General features: G+C 27.6%; 1 protein-coding gene across 1 annotated transcript in view; it reads left to right on the top strand.

Annotated features, from left to right (window-relative positions):
* LOC105359759 (uncharacterized) overlaps positions 1–11,994 on the top strand; it is a 61,118-nt gene extending 49,124 nt beyond the window's left edge. The window contains exons 3-5 of the mRNA XM_011496438.1: positions 9,537–9,651; positions 10,079–10,236; positions 11,823–11,994. Coding sequence (XP_011494740.1) covers positions 9,537–9,651; positions 10,079–10,236; positions 11,823–11,939 — 390 coding nt within the window. The 3' untranslated portion in view covers positions 11,940–11,994. The remainder of the gene's footprint in view (positions 1–9,536; positions 9,652–10,078; positions 10,237–11,822) is intronic.
* The last annotated feature ends 3,991 nt before the right edge of the window (positions 11,995–15,985 follow it).

The raw sequence follows: 15,985 nt of genomic DNA, 5'->3' as shown, positions 1-15,985 counted from the left end.
ACATTCTCTCAGTCTTTCTGCAAAGATATTTATTTATCAATCTACATGTACATCTAAAAATATATGAAAAATGGTTTTCACCCTTCCAATGAGAATAATGACGCTCGACAGTAACTTGAACAAACTTTCCCTCGAACAACTGCAAACCATGTCTATAAACGTGATATATTGCACGTATACGGACACACTACAGAAATGCTTATTTTTACAGTTAATCAATATATATATACATATATATATATATATATATATATATATATATATATATATATAGAGAGAGAGAGAGAGAGAGAGAGAGAGAGAAGAATTTTAATTATAATTATATATTTTCAAATTAAAACTAATAAAACGATACCTACTTTCACTACTATTTATTGATTTTTTAATTTTATAAAGAAAAATATAATTTAGTACATAAATTAGTGTTTGTGATAATGAATATACATAATTATGTTTTTATTTTACGAATTATTTATATAAAAATTTTTCACAATATACACTATTTATAATCAGGATGAAATATTAGAACAAAATGGATGTTTCGACTTAATTTAATTCAGATGGAATATTTCTTTTTACGAAAGATCTATACTAAACTATCATATTTGAGATTTGTATTTGATAATTGTAATGAATTTGTCGAGTCAATAATGAAATTTCATTTGATCTTTCATTCGTACAAAAATATACACGAACGAGAGAGAAATAAATACAAATATATTCCAAATTATTTATCATATTTTTATAATTGTTAATTACCCAATAATATTCCTAGGGATAAAACATATTTTAGAATTAAAAACATTTATTGCTATTTTATTGAATAAAATGACAGTAGTGATTAATATTTTTCACGTATGCAAATATTTAAATTACAAAATAGCGCTTTTATTAGCAAAGAATTAGCCATAACAATGAGAGTGATACATTTCAAATTTTTAATTCTTTAACAAATAGAAATTAAGTGACGAGCGCGTATTATGTAACGGCTGTTAAACTGCCTCGGTTGTAATACGGCAACAACGACAGTATCAGCAACAACAGCAACAGCAACAATAGAGGCGCAATTTGCTTGTGAATTCTCATTGATCGCCCATTTTTTCCATTAATAAGCCTCTCGAGTAATTTATAATTACAAATTTTCATCTTCATTTTGAATGTTCTGAGAACTAGAATAACATAATTTTTAATAGGTGCATTTTCCTTCCGATGTAGCTGTAACAAAACATCCACTGAAAGCCCACTTCTATCTATCTTCTTCCCCCCCCCCCCATCCACCCCACCCACCCCAACCCACCCCATTTCGCTCCCATTCCTCTTGAAGTGCGGGTCGAGTGCGTCAGTTTCGCGATACGTAGATATAGTCAAGTTTATGTATTACGTATACACGTATGTACGTAAAGTGTGTGTGAGCAAGTGGGCTATGCAAGAGCGAATAAAAATGCCTCTTAGGCAGTTTCCTTTGACGTCGCTAACAACGTACACCTTTCAAATCCTCATAGTGAACACTTAGTTCCTCAGTTACATATCTCCTCTCCTCCACTTCTCTCCCCGAGATTATAAAGAAAGCATATTGCTTGTTGTATATGCGTGGCTTTAGGACCGGTGGGAAATTTGCGACAAAGCATCAAAAGAGAGAGAGAGAGAGAGAGAGAGAACGATGCGTCAGGCTGAGAGAGTCGGGCTCGGAAATACGACGCGTTATTATATTCAGTGCTGCTTCTCCGCTTTCGTTAGAAATAATTCGCGCACGTCGTGGTCCATGAGCGAATAGCGCATCTTATTCGCGTATGTGGAGGATACGTTCGTAGTTGCACGCAGTCTGCGAAAGAAGAATATATGCCAAAAATACTTGAGCGCTTTGACAAAAGTTAGCGAAAGAAAATTTTGCGTTAACGTAAAAATTAAAAAAAGATAGAAAAAAAAAATGAAAAAGATACTCGTTAAAGCGACAATTTCAAATTGAATTTCAATGTATCCGTTTACAATGCCAGATCTATCGTGCAAAACTAATACAGTAATGAATTAATTTGTTATGTAATAATATTGTTACACTTTATTTATGCTCCAATTCATTTAAAAGTAGAGATCGAATAAGCTTTCTATACGAGTTATTATCCATCCCTTTTTAAATGTAAGCAATTCTGTGCAAAAACTTCTTGACTTAATGGATATTCTATAATATTTCTTAATATAATTTCATATATATATATATATATATATATATATATATATATATATATATATCGTAATTTCTTTCAAAGACAATACTACTGTTATAAGAAATAATTTCAAGAACTTTACGAAGTTAAAACTTTCAAGTCTTACAAAGTTGAAGAGAAAAAAAATAGGTCAAAAACTTTTGAATTTTTATAAATAACTGATAGAATAACAATAATTTTAATGTAAAATTTTGTAACTATTAAATCGTCAAATTTAATAATTTCATATCATTTAAACGATATTAAATCCTTTCCAACGTATATGCCGCAGAAATTGTTTAAATAAAATAAGCATTTAAATGAAACAAATGAAATAAATGAAACAATTAATGAATTGATTTTTTTAATTGAAATTCTCATTTATTTAGATTAAAATGCCTTAAATTGTCAAACTAATGTGTTGATATATTTTTCTCATTCCTTTGTTAACCTTTCAAATGTTATAATTTCATTAATACGCACAAAAAAATATCATTTATATGTCAAACTTTTGAAAATAAAATTCAATTTGCACATTTTAATTCACCAGCCTTTTACGTAATTTTATTCCCATTATAATTAAAGCTAAGGACAAATAAATATGATGTTTGATTTCCAAATTTTAGGCACTAAATTGAACGAGTTCCCACCTCGTACAACTTTATATTCTATAGATTTTGTGTTTTGAATAGCATAGCATAGTTATTATGCTCTGTAGGCTCGTTTTTCTCTCTTTATATTTACAATTATCCATTATTTCTGTTGATACGTGACAACATTGAATCTAATTTAGGACGACCCATGAGGCACTACAAATGTCTCTTTTTGATTTATTTATTTTCATATTTTTCACCTTTCTTATACATGCCTCTTATTTCTTTTAATACATTGACATTTTTTATGTGTATTTTACTGTAATAATATAAGCCATTATATTCAATTATCTAGTACGGATGGATCCATTAAATATCATTTATTTGTTTTTTTATGAAATACGCCGAAATAATTGAATAATAAATATCATATTGACTTTTTTTTATCTTTTTTTTTCTTTCTTTCTTTTTTTCTTTTTTTTTTTTTTTTTTTTTTTTTTTTTTTTATACTATTACACTTTCTAGTCTTTATTTAAGGCTTACGTTTTTACAATATTATTTTGTTTTTTAATTCACATTCATAAAATATTGCAAAATCAAATATTTTAGACATTTAATATGACAGTCTACATACATTAATGTTGCTCAAAGTCGAATGAAAAATTTAATTCAATCTTTTATCTACTAACTTTATTATCTAGGAAATTTCTGAGTGGAATAAATATATTTTTTTATGATAACTAGTTTCCGTTCTTTAGATATTTGATAATTTTTGAATTTGATGATAAATTTAAGGTACAATTTAATTGATTATTTACATATGTATCATTTGTAATTTATCGAGCTTTAGATTTAGATATTTTCGTGGTTATTAGAAAATCATTTTCACCGTCCTCATTTACCCTAATACACCCATGAATTCTAATAATCAGCACGTATTTCAAATACTTTATTAAGAAAATTTATCTTAACGATTGAAATATTCTATGGAGTTTATTAAATTGTGATATCGATGTTCATTGATTTGTATTGATATTTCCATGAGCCAAGAAATACTTGATAACATCTGTTAAACCGACGTTAAAAATTTCCATTGCATTTCTAATGCATTTTATTTATTAATAAAATATTCCGAATATTAGTAATTATTGAATAAGTAATCGTATCTATTTATGTGTTAAGTAATTATTTTGGTATATAATTTATCTATTTACCTACCAACCGACACACAAGGAAATAAAATGGAATAAGAATATTTGTCAGGTATTTTCCTTTTCGTTTCCTTTTTATTTCCACTCACTAGGGAAAGCTAGTATTTCCATTTCAAAAATTCTGATTGTATTTTCATATAATATACACAATTATGATATTCCATTTTATTATTAAAATAAATTTCTATTCTATGGAATATTTGACTTTTTTTTTCTTCAAAATTTATACTATTTAATATAATCATTGCATAAATCAATATAATTATTATGCTTGTATCTGAGAAATATTTCTAATAAATCATTATTTAGCTGTATTTTGCTTTCTAAATAAATTTTAAGACAACGTCATCTCAGCTTTTTTCTTTAATCAATGTAGCGGTACCTAAAATAAAAAGCTATATTAATAAATATTGACAATATATAATGAAACTTTAGAAGATCTTCAACAAATAAATTTTGTCTCCTATTAAATTTAATATTTTTCGGCGATCTTCGAAAATTTTTAACGAACCTTTTAAACTCCTACGTACGTACGAATTCATATTTTCTGTTCTTGGTTATAAAATTTTATTATTCGAAGATTAAAATTTTTTTTTTTTTTTTTTTTTTTTTTTTTTTTTTCGGAGATGACAAAAGAACTTTATAAGAATATACAGATTTTTTATTGTAGGATTAATTACTTCCGAAGTATCTGTACTTTTCAATAGATAATTTAAATTTAATTTAATTAAATAATAATTTAACTTCGATTTAAAAGCATTTTTTATCAATTTTCTAACTTTCATTTTATTTTATTTTCAACTCTAAAAATGAAATTACTAGATAATATTTTGATTTAAAAATACTTTGCAAAACAATGTGGTTGCTAAAAAAGATATAAATATTTGTTTACTATTTAGTGAAAATCTATATATATATATATATATATATATATATCGGGTTCGTCCTTTCAAGAAAATTTTATAATTTTTAACAAATTTATTCGTTTATTCAATCTTATGCGTTCTTCAAGGAATAATCGACTGTCAAGTATGAATTTTGTGTACGAAAGCTTGCGATAGAAATAATTAAACGTGCTCACTTTTGCTTACTACTTATTATTTTCTACTTTTCGTCTTTAGGGTATTTTTGTTCCCTTACCAAGGGAAATAGCGTATTTTCTTATAGTAAGTCGCTGTCAGTTTCTCAAAGTCTTGTAAGTTTTAAAAGTCTTGTCAAACAATGTACATTTATTTGTAGTCTGAATTTGATTTCTTCCTTTTACTCTGTTTTTACCAATATAGACTACTACATCAATTGACATCCTAGCAAAGTATAGGATATTCTAATGTTCTATTAAATAAATGTAAATAAGCAAATAAAGGCTACAATAGTTAGATTGAAGTGACCTGATAGGCAAATTGATGATATATTACGTATGTAATGAATGTACATTAATTTCTACTTATTTATTTATTATTTATTCTACGATTTTGAATTATCTCGATGTAAATAACTCGCTTATATTTTCTTATCATTGAAAGTGAACGGAATATTTTCAACCGCGTCCTTGTATTCCAAAGAATAGTGAAATAATTTCTGCGACATTTATATGGCAGCAGAACATAAAAACATTAGTAAAATAATAAGGTATATGACAATGTTGATTTAACAAAAACTTACTGTTCTAAGGTTGAAGCTGCTCGCTAAATGCATTAACATAGTGAATAAGTAAGGTAGAGCGACTCTAATTCCTTGTATTTTAAAAAATTAACAATCTCGTACGTTTTTTCTTATTCAATATATTAAAATAATATTCCCGTATTAATAAAGAATTTAAAAAAAAAAAAAAATGTTTATTTTAATATTTATAACTAAAAGTTAGTCGAATTATATTGGGAAAACATTTTTAGAGAAACAAAAGCAAAGGTAAAATGTGTTTTTAAGAATAAAATGCATTTTATAACGTTGACAATGTGAATGTTGTACATTTATTATAAATTATACGAATATTATAAAAATGATTTTATTCGTTTATTCGTTTGACTTTCTTTAACTAATACGGAAAATTATGGATCATACTTAGTCAATTTTTTTCTATTAAAAATCCTAAAGTAGTTAATAAAATAATGTTTGCACTTTGTAAAAATATCACTCAATGTTTTAATTATCATTATAAAGAACAAAAATTATCATTATTTCAATTTATTTAAATATAATGTTACGTATTAGTTAAATAGAAGTAAAGTTTTGAAAAAAAGATTCTAATAAAGGAAATAGTAAAATCCTCTTTGATGTTTTATATTCGCTTTTTGTCGCTGCTTTCTTTATGATATTCAGAGTCTAATGGATAATAATCATAATCTATAATAATATAATAATGTTAAACTAATCTTAATTAATCAAGATGAGTTCAGAAAGTAAGAATAAATAAATGAACAAAAATAAATTCAGTAGTTTTAGTAAATTGAAAATTTTATTATTTATTGAAATAATTTTAGTTTTGAGTTATAAATGATTTTGATAGCAATTTTATTGCTATTTACAAATTTATTGAGTCAATAAAATATAAATAATTTTGCGTCATAATTTATAAACTTATAAAAAAACTCACATGAATGTATAAAATAAGAAATTCTAAATAAGTTTTATATAAATGTAGGTTATCACATATAAATATATTAATCATTTAATTTATCACAACTTATAATTTAAATATATTTATTATTCATCTATTTTTCAATACGTATTTATTTGATTTTAGATAATTCTTATGAATTTATCGCTCATCAAATTAAATGTGAAATATCAACCTTTTCTTAAACAGTTGTCAATATTCAATAATTACAGTACTTATAATAATTTTTTTTTTTTTTCTTTTGTACATGTCTTTTAAAATATAATACGGATTAGTTCAGATAAAAGAAAAAAACATACGGTTGCTGCTAATCTTCCTCCAAATAAATCAACATAAACTACTACGTCATTAGTTGAATATACCGTATAATATACCCATTTACGAATAAAGTATCTAAAAATAAATAAGAAAGCATGAAAATTCTCAATAAGTAATATTATTATAAAAAGAATTATTGGACATTCAATTTATTTTCAAATACGAGTTAAAACTTTATCAGTCACAATATTTACATTAAAGAATATTAAAAATATTTTTCAAGTGAATTTGTCCAAGCGAAGAAGTAATTTAAAAAAGTATATTTTAAAACATATTTGAATATTATATTTTATTATTCAATTATATAAATAGAATATTATATGAATGATTTAAATCTAAATCCAATATTTTAGAAAAAATTAAAAATAATTTTCTTTTAATGTAAGTAAAGTTGTGCTAAAATAAAATCTTTTCAACTTAATATTACTTAATTTTCAAGTAAATTTATTAAAATACAACAAAATTAAAATTTTTATGACAACATGCATTTTCACAAACTTAATTAATTAAAAATTAATATAATAAACTATGTGTATATATAATAAAATTATAATTAAATAAAGTGAAATAATAAAAGTAGTATAAAACAACTGCAAGTAAAACTATTAAATATTATACTTTAATATTCTAATGTACAACTTTAATAATTATATTTATACATATTTATTCATATGTAGATATGTCGGATTTTATAAATACTGGTAAATGCGAAAGAACGGCAATGAACATTTAAATATTCAGTGAGAAAGGTTTAGTTTAAAGAAAGGGGTGATTTTCACAGTAATAGAGAGAGAGAGAGAGAGAGAGCGATGCAGGAGATATAGAGTTTTGTGTAGCATACTTTTTTTTTATTTTACTCGTATGCACGCAAGTACAGAGATATTCTCGTGTTAAATTAATAATGGGATTTTATAGTAAGGATACTTAGTTTGAATTGCAGGAAGCCTTAGCAGTCCGAAGAACTTGAAGGAATATATTAAGAAAGGTAATGTACTTTAAATAAAAAGCATTGTAAATGTCATGCTTAAGGTAGGAAGAATGTAAAACGAAATTTTTCCGTGTAATCCGATTTCTTTCACATATTAAGGAAAATATTTAGAAGAAGTTTTTACAATTTAATGTGGAAAAATAAAATGAAATTTTTTATTATATTCATGACATTTGAGGCCTCTCAAGCTTTCTCTCCCCATCCCTCAGTCAGACACCCATCACAATTGTTATTTAACATAAAGTATAACATAAAAAGTTTATTTGACAGCTATGTAATTTAAATTAGAAAAAATAATAAAACATTTTATAAAATGAAAGTTCTAAGGTTACAAACGACGCTTTAAGCGATGTTAATAATAATATTACAAGTAATATTACATTTCTCTTCTTTATACTCGTCGTTCTATCGGACAAGTTCGTAGAGCGTTGGGCATTAACTGTACAAATCAATTTTCAAAATACTTGCGTTATTACACTCGGTTTTATTAGTTTATCGCAATGTAAACGTATCGATATTAAACTTAAGGCTGTTCAAGTTTAAAATAGTTGTTGGAAATTTCTTAACGTAGGTAACATGTGGCCAAAAATATTAACGTACTTTCCACAACAAAGTAGCAGCTTTGATTTTATGTTCACTGAATAGTTATTTTTTATTTTATCGTTTTCGTCTCTGAAACAATCTATGCGTCAGCTATGTCAAATCGCAGTAATAATCATCTGACCTACTTCTGCACAAACTCATAACAAAGTATACTCATTATGTCATGTAGATATATGGCTAAACTTTCTTAACGTCGTGGAACGCGGATGAAAGTGCGACGCATAAAAAGCATAAAAACCACTGCTTCCTCAAAACAGATCCATAATTTTTTTTTTGTTTTTTTTTTTTTTTCACTTCAAATTTTCATACGCAATTGATTTTCAAATATTCGATTATAGGACTATTTCATATCGAACATTAACTATTTCATCTCCTTTCCTTTTACTTTCCTTCATTCTCTTTCTCCTCTTTAATACCAACATGCCCGATCTTCTTACATTTGCATCATAGATGAATCGATAAATCCAATTCGCTTCGCTCCATACTCACTTTAAGAATACACAGCGTATAAGAAAATATTAACTCTCGGAGTTTTCGCATAATTTTTACTAATAACGTTCTTGTTTATCCGCTGAATTTTAAATTCTTGATTTCTATATAAATGCATCATAAAATACAACAGACATAATTTTCATTGTTGCGATGAAATTATTCTCTCACCCAAGGAAATTGTATTATCAACTGAAGTAGAAAGTGCGCGAATATTTAGAATAAATGAAAAGAATAAATGAGATTAATTGGAAATAATTAAGTGCTGACTTTATCAGCAACAATAGCATTAGGGTATTAATCAAGTGAGATGGGCGCGATGTAAGCTTGGTAAAGCAATATCTTTTGTGCCGAGGATTATACAGGCGAGCTCTCGATCGATCATCGATCATTCAGCTGATTGAGTTTCGCCCAAAAGCAAAAGTCCGCCTGTGAAAGCTCCGATGAATGAAAAGTCAACTAAGAAGTTGCTCGATGGTGAAAACGAGGCCGAAAAAGACACTTTAATGCCAACAGGACATAGACATGCTGCAGCTGTTTGCGTCACCGGCAGGCCGAGCTCTCGTCCGTGCCAACCCTAAGGATGAGCGACAGCGGCGCGGTACCTCCACGTCATCCTTAATCCGGGACTTTGGGATCATAGCAAGGGCCACGGTGACGGCGACGGGAACAATGAAGACGACGCCGACATCGACAATGACGACGACGACGACGACGACGACGACGACGACGACGATGACGACGTTGATGACGAGAGCATCGACTATGATGACGAAGAATCTAATTATCACGTTTATGCAGCGTGATAGAAAGCGAAAGATATATAGACGAAGTAAGCGAATCGACGACGACGACGACGACGACGGCGACGGCGACGGCGACGATGACGACGACGACAACGACGATGCCGAGGACGATGCCGAGGACGAGGACGACGACGAGGATGTCAGCGGCGGCAACAACAATGACCATTGCAACAACGTCGACGGCTATGACGACGATGATGGAGGCGGGAACGGGGACGGTCACGGATCCTAGAAGCTGCGCGACGTGCGCCACAACTTCCGGGATGAGCCTCGCTCGCGGCTCCGTGAGCGCCCCTACGTCGCCACCCGCGCGTCAACGTAGGTCCAGCACCGAGCTCTACATGGAGGCTGTGGAAATCCTTGGGCTGACCTGCACCCTGAGCGACAGCTGTCGCTGCATCGACTGCCAGGTGGGTGTTTCGGATGATCGGGGGGACGGGGATTCAAGGGGGTTGGCAGCAGAGGTGGGGGCAGTGGTCGCTCGTAATGCTCGTTCGTTCATCGATCGCTCAATGCTCGAGGAGCGACCGAGGATTGCCCTTTTCTTATTTCCTTCCTGTTTCACATCCCATTCTCCGTCTCACCTGCTTTATATGGGTAGACGCTAATAAACTTGCCAAATAGTGTTACGAAACTTCTCCCCGATCGACTCCGCTTCTAATAAGAGCGGCGATTTTTTTTTCTTTTTTTTAAGGTCAAATTAGCCCCCTGGCCTTCGATTACTTTCATCCCTATTTTTTCGGAATTTCTAATTTCTCGTAAAAACTCTCCTAACGAATACGGTAATTGTAGCGCAAAATTCGCTCACGGATCCTACCCGACTTTCATTCGATTTTCATTAAAAATCTAAATATTCCAAGCTTTGATAATCATAAATACAGCTGGTTTCAAAGAGATTAAACTCGCCTATTATCAAATTAGCCGTTGAAAAGGAACTTATTAGCTTTTGATGATAAAACTAAATAATTTTCGCTAATCGCATTTTGAGATTCGAAACTCAAGCACCTACAAACGTGTATACAAAATGGCAGTTTAACTGAATTTTAAAATCGATTTTCCATTTTGTTCCATTATTTATTGTATTTAAGTCAATTTTTCGTTCTAAATACTACTACTCTTTTAATAGTAATTATTTAATAAACATAAGCTTGGGTACGTATAGTCTCCATACTCTTACAGAATTATTACAAAATTGCATTAGAGAAAAATACAGAGCAACTACACATTTTTACGGGAAAATAATTTCTTTATCTGAAAATAGCACATTTTTGTTACGATAGTACGTCTGGAATTTTTTGTTTAAATACAAGCAAAAAGATAAAAGCAAAAGCAGACTAAAGAGTTGCGTAACTTTTATTAAATGGCAATAAATTCTTCTGCCTTGGTTTTATTTTCAAATTTATTTTCTAATTTCGTTATTAGACCGGCAATAAATAAAGCTCATTTAATTAATAATTATTTCACTCTAATTATCAAAATTTATCTGCGAAACTCTAGATACTACGGTGTTCTTATAAAATGTCCAAGTAATTAAAAAATATTAACAATAATAATAATAATAATAATAATAATAATAATAATAATAATAATAATAATAATAATCGTAATTGTAGCATGGTCAATAAATATACTTTGAAGGTAAAAATTTATTGAACAAACATAAAAAAAATAACGTGAAAGTATAATAATATTTTTGTTGTGCAATTTAATTTGATTGAATATCTATTTGATATTCCTTTGAAAGTAAAATTCAATCTTAAATGCTGCGCTGAATGATGGAAAATCATTATTGTTTCGTAAATGGGATGTTGCGTGTGTATAAAAAAAAAAAAAAGAAGAAGAAAACTTTGATATGATTTATTTATTAATTAAATTCACAAAGCTTGATGATTGAAAGAAAAGTGAAAAATGAAAAATAAATATCGACTATTTAAAATTCGTAAATTGCATTTAACGAATAAAAATAATAAAAAAGGTACGCTTGCATGTTTCGCAGAGCAACTATTTCGACTACGATGATGAGTATGGAGAGGCGAGGACGGAATTGGCAGCTGGAACACCCATATTACTGGACCACGCACTGACACATCCATTGACCTGCTCAATTCAGTAGTAATTGTTTTAAATGCGCATATGTCATTTCTACAGGGGATGAAAAATTATATCTTACGACCTCATCCGACGTTAAATTTTTTTCTGCGAATGTTCGTTTTTTTTTATTTAAAATTAGTAACCAGTTTTCCTTATAAGGTACTTTTTTTTCTCTCTGGTGGTATTAAACTAATCGGAATTATCATGTCATGTCATGTCATTCGATTGAAAAATAAAGATAATATTTGTCATTTTTACATTTCTATGGTAATTTGGTAATTGGGGAATAATTTGGAAATAATATTATTCTTAACGAATACTTTAATTATCGCCACAAAGAAAAAAGATTATTTGGGAGAAATTGCAATATATAAAATAAAATTAATGTTAAGAGTAGGTTACTTGGATCAAATACTTTGAAAGACGAAATTCTATCGATGATAGTACGACGACATTTTTAATATTAATCTACTCAACATTATAATTATTGGATTATTTTATATTAAGTTTAAGATCAACTATTATATGATAAGAATAATCAACTAAATAAACGAATGATTGAAGGTTCGTTAAACATTTACAATCTAATGACTTTCATGGATATAAATTAATGAATTATGTCATTATTTTAATATTATGAATTTCTCTGTCAAATTATTACGTGAATTTCCATTAAAAATTAAAAGTTTTCTACGCTATAATAAAAAATGTAAAAACAAAATTAATGGAAAGTGTAGCGGAAACTATAAGAATTTTCTTCGATTAAAAATATGTGCATTAAAATATTATTTTCATTTTTTCTTTCACAATGCAACTTAAATTATTAAAGTTTTATTTTTCATCTCTTTTTCTTTTCAAAACCAACTATGTAAATTTACATTCGAAAGCTTATGTTCTTTGAATGTGCTTTACGTTTACCATCAGACTACCGTATAATTTACACAAATATTTACTCAGCAATGGATTAATAACAAAATAACATTATTATATAATAATATAAGAAAATTAATGATTGTGAACTTATTATTAAGTATTCATCATTCAGTGAAAGTATTAATCGAATGCAAACGACTATAATCTACCTAACAATACTGTTTTTTTTTTCTAGAAATTTATGTAATTTTATGTTTTTACTAGTAAATTGTAATCTAAAATTTCAATAAAATATACCTTTATACAAACACCCACACACGCACGCTCCCACACGTATACAACAATGTTATCACTCTTGATCACGAATGAATTGTTTAAGCGACAAACTTTAATTAGATTTTATAAAATTGCAAAGTCCATAAAACAGAATAATTAACTTTAGGACTAATGCATACGCTCATTAGATTATTAATTATTCGTTAAAATTTCTAATATACAAATGGAAAAAATTTCTCTTCGTATATTACAGTTATTTTTCAAACAAATAAGTGTCTAAGGGGCCGCTAAGTAATCATATGTTAATTATTCTTTGTAAGTTTATAATTTATAATATAAATGAAATAAAACGCGATACTGCAATCCTCGTTCATCCTTCATATTTTATTCATTTTTTTTTCTTACTATGAATATACAATGATAAAGTACCATAATACACGAAACAAAAATTACTTAGCTATATCAAATTTTCTTCATAAGATCTTCTTAGGTAAGTAAAAAGAAGAAAGATAAAATACTTATGAGCATATAAGAATGAAGTTTAAGTGCCAAGCAGCTACATTATTATCTTACCTTCATCAAACAATGGAAGTATTTACTTATTATCAGTAAATTATGTCATATATATATATATATATATATATATATATATATATATGTATATATATGTATATGTATATACTTGCCAAAATAAAAATGTTGCCGTGTGTACATAATCTAAGAGACTGTGAGCTTTGGCACTTCAAAAACGATTAATAAGTAGGTGTTGATAATATTTCTATAATATAAGAGCGGCGATGTAGGAAATTAGATAAACTAATAACAACTAGATACAATGTTCCAAATTTTTAATTATTGTCTACGAGCGGAGAATAATACAATAATAATAAATGACGCTCTACAATTATTGTCAACTTCAAATGCTTATTGTTACATTAGGCTTTCCCAATTCAGTTCATTGATCCTCCCATACATAAGAAATTACATATCTATTTATAGCTAAATATAATTTTTAAACGAAATTTTAAAAAAAATTATCTTCTCAATTACGGAGCAATGATAATATTTGTAATTATCTAATATTGAGACGTTCAAACGCTCAATATTTCAATATTGAAATAAATTCAATTTTCACGAAAAATACATCTTATTCCTCGAAATGACTAAAATTTATGAATTTGATAAAGCGAACATTTTCTTAAAAAGGAAATAGTTTGAAAACCATTATATCTTGGAACAAATTTATTTTCACTTTTAATTTAAAGAGAATTCTAATTGAGAAGCTTTTTTTACCCTCTTTAATAACATATAAAGATTATTCAACAATTGAATTGAACATTGAATTTCAATGTAGAGAAAAGTATGTAATTGTAAACTGTTAAACGAATCTGTTAACTATTCTGATTTTTTATATAAATAAGATTGTAAGCATAAAAGGAAATGCTTTCTAATCAGCCAGACCACGTATTAAACCAAATAACCGAAAAGTCAAATAGTATCGAATTTATATAAATAGCTTAGACTAATGCTCTGAAATGCAAGAAAAAACGAAGAAAAAAAAAACAACAACAACATCAACATATTCTTGTTAATTGCGTACTGATGATTATGACGAGATTCGGTCGAAAATATTATTGATGTGTGCATGTGAATGCGGATAAATAATGTGGATAAATGTAACGATTAAAATGCTTCATACTTGATACCAACAAAATATTAAATCTGTCAATCGTTTTATATAGAATTATATTCAATTTTTATTTAACATATTGATAAAGTGAAATTTACAATTAAAAAGTCTTAAAAAAAATAGTTAATTTCTTAATTTTCCAAAATGCATTACTTTTTAATTATTATAATCATATAATAAAAGAGCATTTATATTTTTGTGGCCTTAGATTGAACGTAATTTCTAAGAATATTTACTCTGAATTACTTATATCGAGTAAAAAAATTGAATTAAAATTTTCTTTTTTACCTTTAAAAAACATTATAATAATTATATAAAGCTATAACTGTAAGATTAATGCTTTTCCATTATCCGTAAAGAAAATTTGCATTATCAAGCTACTTACATTATGTGCCATTCTATTTTCATCCTGCAAAAATAAAGTTTATATATAATTCCTATGAAATTATATGAGAAACTTGTATGATTGAGTTAAAAAATGGAGAAAAATGGAGAAAAATCGAGAAAAATCGAGAAAAATCGAGAAAAATCGAGAAAAAAGTGTCATTCGAATAATGTAAAGCAGAGTTTAATGAGTTGTGCTATGCATCAATGTTACATTTTATTTGTAATTGTAATTTTTGTGACAGAATATAATTTTAATAAATATGAAATTATGACTTCTTGGTTTAATATTATTGAATTCCTTGGCATGTTTATACATTCACGTAATAAATAACCTAATTTCCAAATAAGCCTCCACCCGCAATGTAGTAGCTCGATAAATTAAATTAATGGCTATAGATGCATTTTTATTTTCACAATATTTTCATCCTATTAATTATTCCTATACGAAGGCTAAATTATTTTATAAATAAATCTATTATTACACAAAAATCTATCGGAGATAAAAAAAAAAAGAAAAAGAAAAAAAAAACATCATAATTGACCAAAATTAATAATAATGGATGTATATAAATGTCAATTCGAACATTGTTGTATTCATTCGTGATTATTCTAGTTGTTACTGAAGTTATGGTTGTCGATTAAAGTACTATAGTACATAGTACATTCCATGTATTCCATCTGTCCTATATAAATATATTCTTATTTGGAATGTCAGAATATTATTTTATAAGCATGCTTAAATTGAAAAATAATGAAAATTTTAAAAAATTTTTTCCCTATCGGTATCATAAAAATACATATATGTTCATATTAAATTAGATTAAATTGAATAAAAAGATTTT

This window comes from Ceratosolen solmsi, unplaced genomic scaffold (genome assembly GCF_000503995.2).
Source record: "Ceratosolen solmsi marchali unplaced genomic scaffold, CerSol_1.0 scaffold10, whole genome shotgun sequence".
Taxonomy (NCBI): Eukaryota; Metazoa; Arthropoda; class Insecta; order Hymenoptera; family Agaonidae; genus Ceratosolen; species Ceratosolen solmsi.
This window is presented reverse-complemented; position numbering and strand designations above follow the sequence as displayed.